Source organism: Ischnura elegans, chromosome 1 (assembly GCF_921293095.1).
Source record: "Ischnura elegans chromosome 1, ioIscEleg1.1, whole genome shotgun sequence".
Taxonomy (NCBI): domain Eukaryota; kingdom Metazoa; phylum Arthropoda; class Insecta; order Odonata; family Coenagrionidae; genus Ischnura; species Ischnura elegans.
In genome coordinates, this window is record NC_060246.1 from 92861331 (window position 1) to 92883084 (window position 21754).

Genomic DNA, 21754 nt, shown 5'->3' on the forward strand with positions numbered 1-21754 from the left:
TATAACTAATGGTAAAATCTGCAGTATCACTATGAACGATGAGCACATCAAATCCTCGCTTTCATCCAATTAAAGTATGATACACACTAGGACTATTACTATTTATTAAGTTACAATAATTTTGAAAGATAACTATACTTACAAATTAAATGTAAGAGCTCAACATACCACTAAGGTGACTCCCTTATCACGTTCAAAATCAGTACGATCCAATGAGGAAGTCATGAGTTCTCTGTGGGCAGTTGTGCATTGATGACTAGTCCCAACTCCTCTCATGCCATCTTCTGGCCCGATTCCATGGTAAAAATAGTTAGGATTGATAACAGCAGCAGTACCAGAAGCGCTCAAAACACAAACATCATCACTGAAAATCAATGCAAAGTTGACATTACTAGTGAGCAAGAATTATGGATTTAAATGTATTCATAAACTATCACATGTACGCACATAAATTACTTTGATTTATAAAATTTCAACAAGTAATACTACAAGTTTCAGATTTCTCAAATGAATTGATCTTAACTCTTAGAATGTTTACACAAGTGAAAAACCAACCAAAATACTAATAGACATTTACACACTTTCTTTTCAAGGTTGCCCACTGATCTACACTAAATAATAATTTAAAATTAATCATTTCTAACAATTACCACCCCCACTTTGCAATCAAATGTACCCTATGAAAAAATTAGAATAAAAATTTAATGCCTGCCACCGGGTAAAGTCATTTTGAACGACAATGACACTTACCAAATGGATGTCTTCTCCGAGTAAGCCACAACAACATCACACGCAAGGGCTCTTGCGTGCGACCGTATCTCCATGCGCACCTCAGTCCACCATGCATCCCTCTGCTCCCACGCTTCCTCCTCACCACCACTCCCACCTCCGCCACCATCACTACCTGAACTCAAGAGTTTCACAGAGCGAGCACTCACAGTGCCAGCTATATGAAAACAAAAAGCACATTAGGAGCCGGTTTTATGTCTGGTTAGCGCTAACTAATAAGATGGATAAATGTTTTCGGGTTAAGACCACACTGACGGACTGATTTTTGCAAAAATGAGTTAGTTCTCAACCCAGAAACAATTTATCCATATAATCACCGCGTAAGCCTCCGTACCAATGCTAACTATAAGATTATATGTACAGCCTTCAACTTTACCTGGTGGTGGCTGAAAGTTCTGGTTAGTTTGAAGTCTGCTCTTATACAGAACCTAACCACAACTTAAGAACATGTCTAGGTTAAGTTATAGGCTGCATCATCTTACGGTTAGCAATAAACAGACATTATTAAACTGGCAATAAAAAAATTAATTTAAGACCCCTTATCAATAATATATATTCTTCTTGAAAAAATTAAAGAGAATGCTTTGAGATGTTAAAGTTAAAAGATTAAAGTGAATGATCATTGGTTTGAAAGTTCACACAAACAGAGAAAATTGCACATAAACTTAAAACACTATTTATTCCATTTTCAAATATGCATAGCTAAACACTTTATCTTGTTACATATAGAGTAGCAATAGCTATTATTTTACAAAATTTTCCAAAAATGGTGGCCAGTAACTTTTCTGCTAATAGTTAATACAACTCTACAAATTGCTATTTTCCACTACTCACAAGGGTCACAAATTATACCAAACTTGAAAATAATCAGGGAGAGCTGGGTTGAGTGTTACTTGAATTCACATGCACTGACCCACAAAATTTATGGCATTATCATACGATATGGTTTTTAGAACACTAAAATATGTTTTACTAACAGCTTGAGGTGTGATCAACAATAAGTACAAGCATCAAAACAGTAGAGTTTTATCAGCAAAACCCAAAATATAGAAAAAGATTGGTTTTTCAGAATTACTGTAATTTTTGTAGATAAAAACTAAAAAAAATTGTGCATTGAATTTTCACTGTAGATGGGTGAGAAATTTAAAAAAATGCTTCTACATACTGGCATATGTAGACTCTTAAGTTCATCTTTCCATCTGTATTTAACTTTATTTAACCACAATGCCATTCAACCATAAGGAAAGAGAATGCTATAAATGAAGAGAACAAGTATAATTTATCTTACCTAAATGAAGAATGAACCCTAGAGGATAAGATGTCATTGTTAAAAAAGGGTATTCTGCCATATCCAGGGGGTCCGGTGCTATGCCACTGTTGGTTCCAGCATTAGGAATTCTTCCCATTAGCGGATGGTGAAGATGAGGAAGATGATGCATACCCCAGTGAGGCCCATGGGAATAATAGGGATGGTAGGGGTAACCAGCAGTATAGGATCCACTTTGATGACACCACTGTGAGCCATATCCAACAGAGTCTTTGCTACTGCCGCATATTCCACCACTGCTCCCTGAAATAGATGAAGTCCCTGAGGGGATCCCTGCGCATTCATTCAACTGATATTTCTCATTGGGTTCTGATGAAGCATGCTACAAACAGTTCATAATAAACACAAAATAAAAATGCACTACATTTAAATTAAATGAATCAATAAAAAGACAATACTATGTTATTAGGAGAATTTAAATAAAATTTATAAGTTAGACTAATGAGACTAATCTATACTATGACCTGCCATGAGCAAAAATATTTATACAAATAACTGTAAATGATAGTACTGTTGGTAATGTAAACTACTTTAATTTTAAAAGTAACTGCAATCAAATATATGTTTCTTTTGCTCAATTGTAAGTTATTTACAGGGATGGGTAACCACTGCAATCGAGAAAATTAATACACTAATACAAGAAGTGCAGGTAATCAATTATTGCTGTAAACAAAATCACTGTTCAAGGAGGAAGCCAATATGTTCAAATTTATTTTGAAATACTAAATAATCAACATTGATAATAAGTAATTAATTTCATCACAAGGTGAGTAAAATGAGAGGACATATATATATTCCCGGACAGGGGCGCAGTAAGGAATTAAGGATGGGGGGGGTTTAGGTGCAACTATAATCTGTTCATTTTATCTCTGCGGGTCAACTTTCGTGAGATCCCGGACACTCTCGGAGGGCCTCGCTGAAGGGGGAGGGGTCTCGCTGAAGGGGAAGGGGTAGTACCGAGAGAGAGAGAGAGAGAGCAGGAGCGACCTTAACGTTGCCAAATGTACTACATACATAGCCGCCCTTGTGTCTCACTGAAAAGGTGTGACTCACACGTGGCCACAGATATTTTGGGCCCGGCGGCGAAACAATGCATACAATGTATTGAGGATAATCCCATCTCAGAAGCCAGGATATTGTCCGCTAAATGCGAGACCGCTGGTGAAAGGCATACGTAGGCGTAACATTCTTATAAACGGGGAGTGCAAGGGAAAAGGATTTGGCAACACAGCTAGCAGATTCACGAAGTTGACACGACGGAGGTCTGAGAGCGACTGACGTTCCGAAGTGCTAGACCACGCCTACTGTCTGCTGATTGGCAGAGGGAAAGTCACGTGTAGATAAATTTTCCCTCCTCTCACCCCAACTCGGTTAAGCCACACCAGCTCACCCGCAAAGATAAAGTGAACAGACCTTAATACCGGTGTGTGTGAAGGTATGGCATACCCTCCAGGATAAACGGTAGGTGCGAGATTAATAACTTGCGGAATTTTAAGATAAACGGTTCAAAATGGTGAGTTTTACGTTTTTCTGAGGGATATTTTATAAATCCTTAAACTATTCTATTAGTAATATCAATCCAATTAAGTACAATGGATTAAACTTAAAAATTTCTCTCAGCTCTGGGGGGGTTTTAACCCACAAACCCCCCCCCCCCCCCCCCCCCCCGCGCTGCGCCACTGTTCCTGGAGATATGTTCATAGCTGGTTTATACACATAACTCTTATTAAGAAGAGATGGTTAGCTGTTTGTATACAGATATAGCCTAACTCCAGATAAAAATTTAGCAACTTTGCTGACCCCTAACATACGTAACATTAACACATACAGAGCGGAGCACGTCAATTGACGTGCTCTACCAGTCAGGCCAGGAGCCCTTTCTCTGCCTCCGTACGTGACTAATATCCACTTCCGATCATGTACATGGCCTTCAGCAAGCTTCCCTCTTTCGACCCGTGTGCACCGTTTGTAAATAGCAGGATCTGAACGGACGTTATGGTGCCAAAACCTCTCTCTATTTTTCTTTCTTATTTTATCGGCCGATTCGGACGACTTTCATGAAAATAGGGCCCGCATTGAATGCATTAATGGATTTTTTATAAAAGGTCTAATAGATATGCACCGTTTATTATTAAAGGAACATGACATGATATATTAGACAGCTTTGCACATTAATACTGACATTGAGAATATAAATCTAAATATATTTATATTAGAGATGGGTCGAATAGCAGATTTCTCGAATTCGAATATCGAATTCGAATATTAAATCATTGCTCGAATATTCGAATACCTCGAATTTCGAATACCTCGAATACTAAATGATGAATGCTGGAATGTTTGACTCGGTTGCCTATGCAGCAGGCAACACAAGATTTTGGGGAGTAATTTTGATTTCCTTTAAATGATTCGAACAGGAATTTAGCTGATTAATGAATATTTTAATTTTGTGGAAACAATTGGGCATATCATTAATTCAACTAACATCGCTTTACCCCCACTTCTGCTGCCAAGTGCTAGCTGACAATCTGAGGCATTTTGCAAAATAGAAGCTCTATTCCACCGTATTTTCTTCAATTATTTTCAGTCCATCTTTGGGAGTTCTCACGAGATAAGAAGATGAATTGGAATTGCTATCAGGGAGAAACCAAATATTCTGAGAAAATATCCCTTTGTCTGGGACTGTAACAATAAAGATTTATAGCACCACTCATTAATTGTAACTTGATATATGCTTTCGGAAAAAAATACCGCATCAACTTCCGAGAAGCTCCGCTGCTCATATCGAGTTTTGCCAGAATGCTAAGTCTCCGTCGTATTTTGACATTTATTTCTTTGCGTAAAATGCTTAAATAAACTCAGAAATACGTCGTGTTTGGTCTTATTATTTTTGAAATTACGCGCACATTACTAATATTTCAATTCAATAAAGGTGTAACATCAATTGACGAAAGTCATTCTTAGACACCTTTCGTGCTAATAGATGACTCATGCAGCGGTTGACCTCCACAGAAATGGGGAACTTCGAAGCTGGTAGGGAAAAAAAAGGTCAGTGGGGGAGAAAAGGGAGGGCCGGAAACACGTTTCTATTGTTCTCGTGTAACTTGGTATTTTTTCGAAGCTAAGGTCTTCGTAATATGATCCCTGAGCGAGCTGTGACCTTTTTTTTATTTCGAAGGAGAGGAAAGCCTCAGAGGGGGGGCTAGTGCTGAATGGAAAGGGATACCGGATCTTGGGAAATGCGCTAATGTAAGTATCCCACGGTACTCACACAGCAGTTGACCTCCAGAAATGGGGAACTTCGAAGCAGGTAGCCAGAAAAAGGTCAGTGGGTGAGAAAAGGGGGGAGGGCGTGAAACACGTTTTTATTGTTCTCGTTACTCGATATTTTTTTCGAAGCAGGGGTCTTCGTAATGCGATCCCTGCGCGAGCTGGGACCTTTTGCTTGATTTCGGAGAAGAGGAAAGCTTCAGAGTGGGTGAGGCGAGTGCTGAATGGAGGGGGATAGCGGATCGTGGGAAATGCCCTAAGGTTGCTCTCCCACGGCACTGAGGTTCTCCTGGTGGGGGGAATCGGGGATTTTCGGATTTTTTCACCTGACCATTTTCGATTCCCCTCGTCGAACTCTTTTCACCGCTAAAATCCACGAATTTGATGTAATTCGTCAACTTGCGTAAAACGGCGCTGCGAGCACTAAATGACTACAGTCCTCTACATTTTTCCGAGTCAACTACCAACGACGTGCGTGCGACAGTGTATGACGCGAAATTCAAAGTATTCGAGGTATTCGAGGTGGTACTTTTCGCATAACTATTCGAAACCTCGAATATCGAATACTTTCTAATATTCGAGGTATTCAAGTATTCGCGGATACTATTCGCACATCTCTAATTTATATAAATACCATAATGGAAGTAATAAATTATAGTGGAGGACAAAATATAGCACATGCACCAGAGAGGAATTATTTAAGTGCAAAGACATGTCCTCAGAAATTAAGGAACATTACTGCCTCTAATCATAGCTACAAACACAAACTATGCTTTGGTGTGGGAGCATTGCTGGTGTATATAAACGATATTGATACTATTCATTACGGCTCAAATAAAATTGGAACAATACTGTCTTTCTCTTGGTATTTGTAAGCACTGTTGCGTGATTATTTAAATAAATGTTAGCCTGAGAAGAAGAGGAACAGCATTGCTTTCATATTGTCCCAATGGAAAGTACTTTCAAAAAATCAATGGATTTATAAAAAAATCACATGACACTATTAAGGTGCTTAGAATAGAAAAGAATACTTGCATTACAAAATTATAATATCGAAGACCTGCTGTACTTGGAAATGACGCACACTAATAAGATGATGAAAGAAAGTCATCAAGTTGCCATTACACAATTATTAGCAGTATCTATTAAGAGGAATGAATGAATGTGGAAACAAGAGAGCTCTACATGAGAATCAGCTTCAGACCAAAGCGTAAAGGATCAAGACAACACATTTAATATTTGTATCATGTAAATAAATTGGACTCAAACATCAATACTACTGAATTAGGAGATCAACTTAAAACAGTTGTATCAGTTATATGCTCTGACAGACAATGCTTGAAATACCTGCATTCTATCAATTTCTGATTTTTTCAACACCAAAATATTTATTTCTTGATAAAATAATTATGAAAATTAATTCACAACATTCTTTTCCTGAATTTTCTGTGAATGGATAAGTCAAATTGAATAACATCTAAGCAAACAAATTGAATAAAATCTAACATCATAAAATGTTCTTGGGGTTTGGCACCTTCGCTGTAATGCCCATAGCACACAAAATTAATCACACTGAGAACTCAATACCAGTAAAGGGCCGGGTTTTGCACCTCTCCACCAAATAACCAGCATACCTTTAGGAGTTACACTCAGGTCAGAATCAGAGGATCTTCTGTGAAGGCAAGGATGGCTGTCAGTGGTGGACCCAGATGTTTTCTTGGCCTGGCAGCTACTGGATGGCGGTGATGATCCCTGCTTCTCAGGCACCGGATTTCCAGGTACGGGCGGCGTCCTGCAGAGGCATTGGAGGGTGGAAGTGGACGAGGTTGAGGAGGGTGAGGCATGAGAAGGAAGTGGAGAATTGCCAGCGCATGACTCGTGCACCCTAGAGCCTCCTGTCAACAACTCTATGCTCTGAGAAGATTTTGAGGTTTTGATGCAACCTACAGAAGGATCAGATTCCCTCTGAGGCAGTGAAAATTCATCTCTCACAGAAACGGGGCTGCTTAAGGGTGAACGATTGAATGAAACTCTGCTCTTTATTTCCTCGACCTTTCCACTGGAAGTTAAATCTGTCTTAGATTTACTCAAGGTATCTATAATCCCCTCACTTATTTGCTTATTTTGGTCAATATCTGATTGGTTAGGAATATCACTGCACAATTCATCTAAACTATCAAGGGATGTTTGCGATGCCAAGCAAGATAGTTCACCAGTTACCTTCCTAGGCGATTTACTCGACAAATCATCACCACTCGAAGCTTTATCCTTTGCAGACTTTTTATTGCGAATGGGCAAGAGTTTTAGGTGAACGTCTTTGATGATGTTTTTGGGAGAAACCAGCTTGTCCCCCGAGCTCTTTGAATTTTTTGAATTAAGAGAAATATCTTTCTCAGGCTTTGGTGACAGCTTGCCTGAAATTGATCTCTTTTTCCTGCATCCCTTTACTAACTTTGTGGGGGCCAATGTGTCCAAAAAACATTTATTTGTCGGTAAAGAGTCTTGTTCATATTCAATGATATCTTCATCAGTTTTGCCATCATCAAAGTATGATATACAGCTTGAAGAGTCATCTTCTTCATCAGATGATGACTGATTGGAATAGAAATGCCCATCCACATAAGTCAGATCCAAACTACTATCTTCCTTTTCATTCTCCTCTTCTTCCTGCCAAGAGGACACTTCCAATGTTGGAGGTTTTAAGTCATTATCAACAGTAAAATCTTCATCATCTCGAGATGCACGTGAGTATGACCTAACTCTTGGAGACTGCATGCTTCTCCTGTTGATTATCTCCTCAAGTTGACAAACCTGAGCAATGATATCTTCATCATAAAGTTTTCTTTCCAACCTGTGAGGAACTCTGGAAAAATCAAGTATCACTGGCTCTTTTTTTAGTTCAGCAAGAAAAGAATCAGACTTAGCAGGCTTGATTGCTGGCATCTTTGGATTATCCTTTGCATCATCAAATGCAAGCATAGTAGCAAATGATGAATCGTATGCATCAGCTGATTTCTGCACAGAAAGAGTTCTTTTTCGCCTTCCATCCGCTACGCAGGAGTACAGCATGGAACCCATATGAACTGCAGCGACTGGTTTCTTACTAAGCACAGGATCTAATGGATTCCCACCATATGAAGATTCAAGGACCAACATTTTTTCCACATCAGGGTCATTGGAAGGCATATCTAATGTTTTTTCTCCAGCACTAATCAATTCAGGATGTTTCTCATCCCACTGGCACAATTCCACTGAGTCCAATGCTATACCTGGAATTTCTTTCTGCATTGGAGATGGTATATCTAATGGTTCTGAGGAGTCCAATGGTATTTTGGGTTGATCATACAGACCATTGTTTGAAACTGAAGGTACAAAACCAGCCACTGGTAGTTCAGAGTCATCATCTAATGATGGATTCAATTTTCTTGGAAAAATTATGCTCTCTTCTTCTGATTCATTAACTTCTGAATGTAAAATAGGAAGTTGAGTGAATTTACACACATCATGGTCAATAGTTCCATCAATTAAAGCTTCAACTGTATCTCCAGGACTCTGAATATTTATTTCTACAGGGGTGACTGTAGGAAATATGGTTCCAGGATAAGAACTAGGCTTTGTCAGAAGAATATCTTCCCTAACACCTTTTTCCACAAATAACATGGAATCAGCCTCAAATTCGTCTTGGTCAATGATTGGGTCCGATTTAGTAAAATGGCCACCGACTGTTTCGCCAATTCCAGCACTGTCACTCACCGACCGACGGTATGAAGTTCCTTGTGATAGTGAATTTGAATTAGTATTGCCCCCACTCCATAGACGACTTAGTCTTCCATGCACTGATTTTGGCAAAAATTTGACTGCCTTAAGTCGGCCAACAAAACTTGGTCGTTCCACATTGTTTCCCTGTTTCTTTTTGCTCTTACGATCACCCTCATTGAGATTCTCTTCAGCATTACTTTTATCTCTACTTTGGAGAAACTGGGACGATTTGGCAGGTCCTTTACGAGATTCACTGCTATGCTGCTCATTGGGAGAATAGCAACCTTTCTGAAGAGTTTCTACACTTGGACATCGACGAACAACACCATAACCACTGACAGATAGGTGCTTAGGACTTCCCGACCTAGTCTTAGAAGTATTGCCACCAGGAGAGAATGCAAACTGAGATATCGAAGAAGAAATATGATGCCGTGACAAACTAGGAGGCGTAGGGAAAAAAACAAATTGATTTTTGCGCCGAGAATTTGGGCTGGCAGTTACTTGAGGGGAATAATTATGGTTAATGCTGTTACTGCTAATGCTATGCCTAGCATTGGATGTAAGCATCAATAGCCAGTAAATTAGGGAGACACAGACAAAAAAAAGCAAATGGATACCACAGAGTATAAAGAGAGAGAGAGAGAAATACCATCATATGTCATAGGAAAGGTAAAACAGCAAAGCAAGCAATGCAAGCATATTGAAAATTCATAAAACCAATCACAGCATAAGACAAACATCAAGCAATTTTCATTAATCAAAAAGTGGAATAATTAAGAATACAAAAAAAAACAACAATCATAAAAAGTAAATAAAAAATATGGTTCAGTGAAAAGTATAAATAAAATATAGAATTTAGGCCATGCAAGTGAGGCATTAAAATTAGAAAAAATATCATAATATTTTTTTAAATTTCATAAAATATGTACACATGAGGGAGAATGGAATATCAGGCAAAATGAGGAGGGGCCACAAAGCAACAGATGGGGGTATAGAGAGGGAAAGAGAGAGAAACATGCAAAGAATCTTTTAGTTCAGCCAGCAGCAATATGTGCTTCGCATTGGCAAAACTAAATATTGCAATCATGGCCTTATTAACAATGCCGACAAACTCTAGAAATTATATGAAAATGCCTTAATATGCATAAACTCAATTGAAGCATCTTTGAATTGTTTCATGTAAATGTTTAAGTTTTCCTGAATCAGTTTATCCACAAGAACAGCCCCATGAGACCACCATTCAGTGGCAATAAAATATTCAAATACTTGTCCATAAGATATCCTTACTTACTGAAGAAACAGCCCACAAAAATTAAACTAACACTTCCATAGTCAACCTTAAATTAAACAGGAAGAGAATTGTAGTTAACGAAAATTATACAAAATACATGATGAATTCCAAAAGCCACATCTAAACTTATATTTTTGAACATCAGTAAAAACTAAAACTTATCACAATAAAGAGATATATATTGTTTTAGTCTTAACCAATAATGCTAAGTTCATGAATTTCAATACCATGACCACAGTCAAAGTTCACTTAACATAAGTTCTAGATAAATTAGCTGTTCTCTTGCTTAAATTGTATTTGAAAGACTGAGGTATACAAATAATTACTACCATACTCTATCCCTGCCTCCAAAAGATTATTTCTATGAGAAAAATGTAAATCATCTGTCACTAGCAGCAGAAACAATCCAAAGTTACTATGTATACCATGACAAAAGCTCTTCATGTAATCATTCCAAGCCATACGTGAAAGCAGAGCCAATCTCATCAAAGCCTGGTAAACTATTCGATGAGGCTTTTGAAATTAATCTAAGCACGAGAATTTTTCCATAAAAGGAGGATTTCAGTAAGGAAAATAGTTTCATGAGCTTTTAGAGCCATAATGGCAATTATTAAAACATCGAATATTTAAAATATTACTTTATAAAATAATTTATTTATACACATTTATATTTACGCCACAATTGAAATAGTTAAATTTTTAAGTTGCACGATTGAAAAATATTTTCTTTGGCCAAAGTATGAATTATAGTTTTACAGAATCCACTAGTCCTTAAAATACAAAACCCACGATGAATTTTGAAAATGATGAAAAAGATATTCTTTCATTCTATTAAACAGCATGAGTTTCGCTCATTTTAGCTTACATGACTAAAAATAAGAACCGAAAGGAGTCATAGTCACTTGATTCAGACTTATACTACCAAATTCCTTTATAAATTTTCCAAGGGTGATTATTTCTATTGGTCAATTTTTGCAGCAATGTATATGAAGTTGTCCTAGCTTTCAGGATCACTGCAAACTGCATCATTAGACATATTCAGCTAATGTGTGATTTGCATTGGCAAAAGTAAATACTTTAATCATGACTAAGATGACCTATTATGTTGATGAACTATCGTAAATTATAGGAAAATAGATGCATACACAAGTGCCAGAATTCATTGTAGCTTTAGCCTAGGATGATGGATCATTTATAAGCCACCCACCACTCGATATCTCCACTACAAAAACGCTCAACAATCACCCACCTAATCAAATCCACTCATCTAGTAGCCCAACAATACCACTCCACTCAGCTGGCAGTGTCCAGAGCATAAACGCTCACTTCCAAGCTTGGAGAATAGGAGATGAGCATTTATGCTCTGGACACTGCCAGCTAAGCGGATTCGTATTGTTTGGGCTTCTAGATGAGTGATTTAATTTGGTGGGCGATTTCTGAGCATTTATGCAGTGGAAGTATCGCACTGTCACCAAACAGCAATTATTGAGTTTTGGAAATAAAGGAGTAAAACTCTGTCAGGCTCACTATTATATTAATATGGGCATGACCCAGGTTTCGTAACATAGTTACATCTTCAGGTGACTGATCTTACATGCATCTTATATTTATACATGTATGCGTTTGTTATGTAAGATCAGTCACCTGAAGATGTAATACTATACAAAACCCAGGTCGTGCCCATATTAATATAATAGTGAACCTGACAAAGTTTTACTCCAATTTAGTTTAGTTTATTTCCAATATGGAGAGGTTTCACAAAGTCAAGCCTGAAGTTATCAGTTACATATTCATAGAGTAATTAAGAAAACTGCTCTTCCGTGTCCAGACTAAACATTTTCTGACTTACAAGTGGCAAGTTTTCCAGGGGTACACCTCTAGGGTACTACAGAGACCGAGCTCAGTGAGAAGGGAATTGAAATTTCTTGAGGCGTAATTATTGGTCATCAATAACAAATTCATGCTAAAAAAATTCACATTGTTATGAGAAAACTTTATTAAGAGTGTAAAATATGTCAAGATGCACGAGTGATTCACTCACCAAATATTGATAGCCTTCCTTGGCATAATTTTTGTTAGATAGCAGTTTTTTTCTATAGCCTGAACAAACAGAGTGGAGGGCAGAGATGCACCCAGCCAATTAAGCGACAGCGGAGAGTGATGGTGTAGGTAAAAAGCACAGTTAATTTGGATTGTGCCACATTTACATAGGGTAATCCTGTCTGAAAACGGGCAATCAAAAAACAATATACAGTGGAACCCCGATTTATCGTTCCCGCATTCATCGTTCGCCGCTCCTGGTCCCAAATTAAGTTCCATAAAGACAATGTAATTTTTTCCCGCATCTATCGTTCCCCGAAGTATCGTTTTCCCGCATTGATCGTTTGAAGATCGCGGTCCCGTTGAATAATTTTCCCGCATTCATCGTTTGATAAAAATGAGACGAAGTGTTTACAACGTATTATTTATGGCTAATAACAACAGACACATAGTTTGAATCTTCCCCAGGAGATTAATATGCGATAGGGAGAAGCAGAGTGCCGTGGGATAGTTACATTAGCGCATTTCCCAAGATCCGGTATCCCCCTCCATTCAGCACTCGCCACCCCCCGGTTGAAGCTTTCTTCTTCTCCGAAATAAAAAAGTCCCAGCTCGAGCAGGGATCGTATTACGACGACCTTAGCTTCGAAAGAAAATATCAAGTTACTCGAGGACAAAAGAAACCTTTTTCACGCCTCCCCCTTTCTCGACCGCTGACTTTTTTTTAGCTGACTCGCTTCAAAGATCTCTGGAGGTCAACTGCTGCATGAATCACCGATTAGCCCAAAAGGTGTGTAAAAATGAATTTCGGCAATTGGTATTATACTTTTATTAGATTGAGATATTAGTGATGTGCACGTAATTCAAAAAAGAATGATACCAAACACGACGTATTTCTAACGTTATTTAACCATTTTAAGCAAGGAAATAGTTGGAATAATACGATGGTGATTTCTGGCGAATATCGATATCCTCGCAGCTGATAGTGAGCTTCGCGGCAGTTGATGCCGATTTTTTTTCGAAAACAAGGCGTCTGGTTACAATTTACGAGTTATGCTACAAGTCTCACTTGTCTGATGTGCTAACGAAGCGATATCTTCTCAGGATATTTTGTTTCTCCCTACTAGCAATCTGAATTCATCTGCTCATCTAGAGCTACGCTACTTATTGTTAGAAATGAGTGGGTAAGTTGCCTTCTCTATAGGATAAAAAATTTCATTGCGCAGTCATATGGTCCTGCTTCACCATCTGCAGTAAGCTCTGCCTACGCCGTACGCGATAGCATTAGTGCCGAACTTCACCTCGTACGAGTGGTTCCGTACTTTCCGGGGTGGATTGACTTAAAACTAGCTAGTGTTTTCTGTGTGGATTCAATGGAGTCCGGTTTCATTTTCATTAGTTTTATTCTTATTCGTCTTCGGACCATGGCCCTTCCGAAGACACAAGTGAGAAATTTAAAAGATGGACTGAAAATAATTGATGATGAAGAAAAGAATCCGGGCTAGAAATATGTGAATATTGCAGAACGCCTCGGTATGTCCGGTAGCACATGACGGCAGGGGTGGGGGTAGAGCGAGATCCCTGGTGAAAACAAGAAGTGGGATGAAGCCGAGGATCAGGTGGGCGTGCCGCTGACGATTAACGCCACATTGCCTCAATCATATTAAAAATTTAATTGCTAGAAAGGAATATTTCAAATAATAAACTATTTTTGGCCTTCTTGATCCATGTCATAACCAATCACTGCGACGGCGAAATCAGTGGTTTGAGGCATAACACGCACATTTCTCTCGTAAATACGTGTACTTGAAATGGCATTTGATGGATAAGAATTTTTACATCAGACAGAAATGCATAATAGCAGTGAAAATTCCGAGTGGAGTGCAAACATTTTTTAGCAAGGCGGCTTGTTCCTTCAGGATATTAGAAAGAGAGATAAGTCGAATCAACAATATGACCTAAGTGTTTCGATAAAGTAATAATATTCCTGTAATCAGCTAAAACTTCGTTTGAATCCATTATTGAATATCATAATTCGCAAAAATCCAGCGGATCCTGGGACATAGGCACCCGGACAAACATTCCCGCATTGATCGTTTTCCCGCATTCATCGTTTTTTTCATCCATCCCCATGAAAAACGACAGATCGAGGTTCCACTGTAGTCGAAATCAGTCTGCGCCTTCCCAGCACCACTGATCTGACCCATGTGAATTTGGCTTATGCTATTAATGAAAATACCAGAGACCTGAAAACCAAAACTTAAATAAAACACAAGAGCTAAATGGACACCTTTTGATACTGATTTTAGAAGGCATTTCCGGGCTCCAGATTTTCTAGGTCATCCTAAATTTTGAAGAGTGTAAAAAAAGTTACACGACACTGACTGATGAAAATGAGTAAGGGCAACCTTGCCAACAAAAATATCTGCAATATATTTCATGATTTAAGTGATTGTATCCAAGAACCATGCATCTTTGGCTGTGTAATACGCTACTGCACCATCATGCATAACTTGCTTTCACGAGAGCTTACGCTTATTGTTTCCAGGAGTTGAGAACAGTGTAATAACAACACATCCTCACAGAACCGCATCCCACTACAACTGCCTCTGGAGCAACTTTGCGCACTGCAACTATTTGACGCTTTGTCTGGGGTATGGTTTCTGACTACACTCAGTGATTTGACACATCTTAACAATCCTGGGCTATCCCAAATCCGTAACCACATCACCAAAAATTGTGCAACGTTCGGTCATTGATGGTTTTTTGGAAATCATTACCAATAATTGTTTTGCAAAATTTAATTTGCAAATTGATACAAAAATATGCAAGTTACGGCAAAGAAATCTTATTCCTCTGTGAAAAAGCTTAGATGCTAAAGAGAATCAGTAAATAAAGGGGAATTGAAGGGTTTCATAGTTCACCTTCGGTTATAATCAGTCCCAATGTAGGGAGTGATTCGTCAGGGATTATGAGCACTCGTTAAACCAAGCTTCCACTGAATCATCTTACTTTTTTCTAATTGAAGTAGGTACCAGATTACATACTTGTCTGTATCAAGCTCTATTACATTAGATGAAATGAAGTCATCATCATCAACAGCCATCAATCCAAAGATTGGATTCATGCAGGTCTGTACTTATTTCTCCGACCAACTTATCTTTTAGCAATTACATAATTCTTCTGCTTTCCATCCTTCATCACCTGCTCTATGTATCTCAAACCCGACCTACCTATGCCGTTCTTCCCTCCCACCATGCACATCTCATTTGTATACAGTAGACTCTCGTTAATACGAACAACCTAATTACGAAGTTCTCGTTATTACCAAGCAAATCGTTGCTCCTGACGAAAAGGCCTATCCAAGCTATAGTGAAAGAAACGTTATAAGGAAATTTTCGTTTTTGCGAAATTATGAATCTCAGTCCCGGTCCCGGCGGTTACAAAATGAACTTTATTACAAAGTTATGTGCATACGCAATGGCATTTAGGTGGATATTCACCATGCTAAGTTTTAATAATCGCGCCACGTTTAAGTTCTTCTCGTGTACTGTGCCCAAGAGCGTCAATTATGGTTCTTTATTCAGTTTACATGCAACATCATGTAATAAACTTCATTTCTGTGGAGTCATGGTGACCCACTAATAACCGCTCGTAAATTGGAAGTACAGTCAGTCCTCTTCCTATGCACATTCGATTTACAAATTTTCTGATACACGAGCATTCAAAATTTTCAAATTTCGAATTAGGCACCTTTCGATTAGGCCAATGCTACGTGGTGTGGCCTAAGGGAACTCTCACTGTGGGCACAATCTGAAAAAAGTATCATTGAATCTGGTGTGAAATTAGGAACTGTTCAGCGTTTCACCCGTTCTTCACTGCGGGAAACTATTTTTCCAGATGCGTCGCATGCCCAGCTAGATCAGTTCGTCACAATCGTGAGTTAGCGCATACGTGTAATGCAGTGTTGCATTTTGCAGGATAACAGTACTCCCCGATTCCTTGCATACAGTCCGGCGGGTGAGAGTTGTCCGATGACGGCACAATAGGAGGGGCGGATAACCCTGCGCCAGCACGGTTTGCAGCCAATCGCTGCCCCCCAAACGCACCTCACACCCTTGCCTAATCATACAATGTTGTCAAATGCATTAGGAGCACCTAAATAAGCCTGATCCACCAAAACAAGCCCTTTCTTTGAATCACCAAAACAAGTGATTCTTCCTCTGGGTCCTTCATGCTCGTCCTCCCTCCCTTCTCCTTTCTTCTTTGTAGGCGTTTCCCTTACCTGGCAACCTTGCCCCCTACCCCGATCTAGACTGCCTGTCATCGGACAACTCTCAGCAGGCAGACTGTAGGTTTATCAACTTAGGAACAAGGTCTTGGAACGCATCTAGTTCGTATATCGGACTTACTGCATTCGGGAAGATATCATGGACTGAGTCATGCAGCATTATTTTGTTGAGAAAGTGAAACGTATATTTCCTCATAATTTAATCGCGTTTATTATGTACAGTTTTTTTCGACGATTCCTAAAAGAAACGTTCATACGAACTTCGTTATTACGAACCTCCGGTTTTTCGGTACCGTATACTTCGTAATAATGAGAGTATACTGTAACTGTATTTTTTTCTACCTTACACCCAACAAAATCAAATCACAATAAATAAGAACATACATTGACTTCATTTCCTAATACTGCTGAGAAGACCTGTTAGCTTAATGCAGAAAGATGGACAGCACTCCATCAGCGGGTTTGAAGGAATGCAAATTTTAATGTAACTGCTTTTGCACAGACTTTCACTTCCCTACAAGCAGTGATGAATTCATCACCAGTTTACTTTCAATATGATAATAACTAGCTTACAGTCACTCAACTATCAAAGACCATATTACATTTTATTAATTTTTACATACATATAAATCATGATTTTCTGTTAGCTTGATTTTAAACTTATTTTTAAAAACAGCTTCATTGATGGAATATTTTTCTAGCCATATTCCTGAGTAAATATGATTTCAAAATTATGTTACGAAGAATTTAATAACAATTATTGATAAAAAAAACCCACCACTGAATTACACAGAATGGAGAAAGCAAAAATTGGTTGCAATGTAGTACCATACCAATTGACTTGGTCCGTACTGTGATGGTCCGAGGCCATCACAAGTGTGCCTAAGTTCATATTGTAGAAAGCCGATCGTTTGAAGTTTCGCGACTTTGGCAAGAAGAGTTTATATTGTTCTTTATCCATATTTTTTTAGATATTGTCTTATGTAATAACACAGAATGTATTTTTGTGTTACTTGTGTTGCCAAAGTTATGACAGTGCGTAGTGAAACCCTAGTGAAGTGCGTCGTCTGCATTTAAACTCGCAAAAAAAAGAACATAGAATAAAGCAGACGACGGAAAAAGTGAGGAATTATGGTAGACCCTCGTAACGTATTAAGGCCGTTTTACACAGTACACGGAATTGTGCAACCTGACGTACGTACGAAGGTGCAATCAAAATTGCATCGTGTAAAGCGGTGAATTGCTAGAACACATGCGAGAATGCATGGATGCGAGACGGCAAAATAGCCCCTGTTCTAATTTCGTTCATGCATTCGCGGAATTCCACGCCATTTTAGAAATTAATGCAGCTCTAACCTGCGCAACTCCGTGCCCCGTGTAAAACGGCCTTTAGGAAGGTAGATTAGAGAGAGAGAAAGACCTGATTGCATGGCATACTGCCGAGTGGTTCTACACTCACAGTGGGAGTCCGCCTTCATAGTGGGACCGAGGACATCCAGTCAAGGCACGGGAAAGCGATCTTTACATGAGGAGCCCAACCCAGTAGAATAATGGTGTTCTGGGCAATATTGGGAGCAGATATCATCACCTCTTTGGCCCTTCATCCTACACCCAGGATTCCTAGAGGATTTGTTCTCGCTCAACAAAACTTCGTAAGAATTCCCGTCACCATGTGTTCTTATGGTTCCCACATTTCAATAGCCATTGACTTCCGATGTATTTTTTTGGTTTTGTGTACTTTAAAAATTCAAAACCACTCTCAGTGTCTTCTAACCCTGGTCATTAAGTTCTCAAAAAAAAGGACCACATAGAGTGGACTATTAGTATAACTTTCTATCTCAAAAATGTATCAATTACCAGCATTACTTGAAGGGGACATCCTGCGCCTTGTCCAAATTTGTTATTTTGTTTAAATTATTTTGTTGGAGGCAAAGCTGTTGTAGCCATCCCTGGTCAAATCTCATGGGAAAGGCCAAGGTCTGAACACAAAGGGAAGGGAGTTAGTTGGAACCACTACAGTACGTAGGAATAGATAACCATCACACCATTTGCCTTGGTCTTCATGTAATTCATTAATCCTAGATGCTCTTTTCCATGTCTTCACCAGCTGCTCATACTGGCTCATGGTAAAAATAATAAGTGCACAAATTTTGATGGATGCACTCACTAAAAATTTCTAATCATTGAGCAGAGAGTAATGAAGTTAATACTTGAGAGTGTAAAGACACCATTTACCATTTGGGCACCAGTGACTGTACAGGGGGATAAAGGGCAATAGCAATCCCGAAGAAAAAAAAGAACATAGGATAGCCCAAATTATCCATCCTAATCGAGGGTAAGTCCATAACAATTAAAAGAGATAGAAAATAAATTCGAGATCATTTTCTCCGCAATCTTTCCATTGGTTTCAGTGTCATGATTTAACAGTACATATAGCATGCATTTCATTAAAAGACTACTTGGTAGTTAGGAGGAGGGAACGCATAGGAAAGGAGAATAGAGGAAGGAAAGAAAGGGAGCGTAAAGAAGGTTTAGAGGGACCGGCTAGGGAATTGATAGGCAAACAATCCAACGAATGGTTAATCAAACGAGAAATAATCAAAGCTCCACTGTACATCCTACACAGGAGAATATTCCATATACCAAGCCATTCCCCTAACATTTAGCCGTGGAACCACCAAATGTTGAGTACAGGACTAAAATCATTCCATGGAAAGTCACACACTCAAACAACAATTTACTCAAACAATATCTTAAAACTCAATACTACTGTGTTTCACTGAGCAAAAAACATCTCAAAATCCCACTTGAAATACAACAACAAATTCTACAGGACTCCAAAATATGTGGCCATCCCCCTTATTCTTGCTTAAATGTTAATTTTTTTGCCCATTAGATAGATTCACAGCCTTTCCTTATCCTGTGAGTTTTACACAAAAATTCTGATTAAATTACAGCCAATAGTTTTGGGTAGGATAACATTTAAGTCAAACTAACTCAAGGAGGTTGAAGTATAAATTTTGAAACATTTATAGACTAAAATGAAAAGCTACCAACAGACATTCCCTCAAAAAAATATTTCCTATTTAATGCTCACAGTCAGGGTAAGAAAACATACTTTTTCATTTGCCTCCAAATATAAATAAATTTTCAATCAACAAATTCTTATTCTTCAAAGCACTGAACAGACATGAAAGCAGTGAAAAAAATATTGAGCAAAATCAGATTTCCATGATGCTAAAATAATTCTGAGTTTTCCAATGCATTCATAGCTACAGCTAGACTTGGCTAGTTTTTTTTCAGATAAATAGCAGAAAATAAATTCCAAACAGAAGCAAACCCATAATTAACTTTTCAAAATATAAAAATGAAAATTATTGAAGGTATTCATTACAGAAATTTTAGCTCACAATCCACTCGTTTCGAACACCTTAGAGTGTAGCCCATTCACAAAAGTACAAGACAAATTGCTTCAAAAATTATGATATTTTACTCTGAAAAGAAATGAAATTCTCTAATTTTATCATTTACTATCAGCTGACACACCATTACTGCTCCTGAGTTATTAGACTCTTAAGTACATAAGGATAAAAATTTCATCAAAATCATTCTTCTGTCTTACACATGATAGTCACCTTCAACCTCTAGCAACCCTATGTTTCAATAATGCATGCCAATAAAAATTACCCCATTCCTTACAACAATAATACAACATATTTTTTCTTTTCAGTAAAACCACCACCAAAAATACCAAAACTAACCAGGGACACAACTCTTTGCATTCCCATCTCCCCTTAATAACACCACTAACTAACAATAATGGAAAGTATAGTTAAAATGTACTGACATTATCTTGAAAAGTAATGTAAAGATTATACTAGTATCATGTCACCTGCAACAGAAAAACAAAGAAAAGTATTTCTATCAGCAAGCATCCATATGCAGCATGCTTACCTAATAAGTAGCACCATTGACTAAATTACAAATAGCCATGTCATAATACTCAGCCAAAGAAGATTACCTAACCACAGACAAATACTAGATGTAAAAAATTATATTCTTAAATGTAACTAAGGACTCACTCTAATGGTTCCTGTTGGGTAGTGCTCGTTACTTGATTAGCTGGAGATGGAGATGGTGAAGGGGAAGGAGAGTGAAGGTGCGATTGCATCTGAGGAGGAGCTTGAAGCTTGACAAGTGTCGCTGCTGTCCCAATGCCTCGAACAACAATGCCAGTCTCACCTTCCAGATCAAAACTTTGCTGATACCTATGAAACAAGGCGATTTCTAGAATTTTGGAAGAAACTAAAGCAATTTTTAACTAGGTAAACTTTATGCTTTAACCCTTATAGTGCCAGGAGGCAGATCCATTGGTCTGCGGGATATGTGCGAAGAATGCCAAGGGCCAGGATTTTTTACAATCACAGCTTTTATTTTTTGTGCTTCATGTAGCTTTTATATCTATTTTTTAGTATCTGTCATGTTTAAAATACCCTAGAGTATTGAGAGCAAACAGTAAAAAAATTAGTTTCTGAAAATGTATATTCCCAGTCAGCACAAAAGATAATTTAGATGGAAATTATTTTGGTAATTTGAGGAAAATTTACCCTAGTAACCTTTACCCTTTCTTTACCACGTAATTACTCACTAGCAGATTTGCCAACGGAACGTGCCTGGCAATTATAATTTCTAACTATAACTGGAGAATGAAGTAAACTAAACTAAGTTACCGGATATAATGCTGAAAATAGGAAACTTTAATTCAGTGGAAAATTTAAGCAGCGAGTTGCATCACTTTTTGTTGTGGCGCCATGGTGAGACAATATGTACTCTTTAATAACCTTCATAACTGTAATTTGGTTCCCTCAACCACTGCTATAGTATAGCGCTCTTTATTTACAGTGATTTCATTGAAAATTCAGGTGATAAAGGTTTGGAAAAGCAGTTTTTAGGATTCTCGTTCGGGTGAATTTGTTTCCTCGTAATC

At 38.2% G+C, this 21754-nt stretch overlaps 1 protein-coding gene across 3 annotated transcripts in view; it reads right to left on the bottom strand.

Moving 5' to 3' along the window:
• The window catches only part of LOC124166342 (C2 domain-containing protein 5), an 84490-nt gene that overhangs the window by 45040 nt on the left and 17696 nt on the right, over nt 1–21754 (bottom strand). Inside the window, exons 6-10 of one of the 3 annotated variants that reach the window (XM_046543827.1) lie at nt 20850–21035; nt 7021–7178; nt 2078–2377; nt 751–946; nt 169–364 (exon numbers count right to left, since the gene is read on the bottom strand). In XM_046543827.1, coding sequence (XP_046399783.1) covers nt 169–364; nt 751–946; nt 2078–2377; nt 7021–7178; nt 20850–21035 — 1036 coding nt within the window. Of the gene's footprint in view, nt 1–168; nt 365–750; nt 947–2077; nt 2378–7020; nt 9693–20849; nt 21036–21754 lie in introns of all 3 variants that reach the window. The other 2 variants (XM_046543817.1, XM_046543810.1) reach the window with 2 other exon arrangements.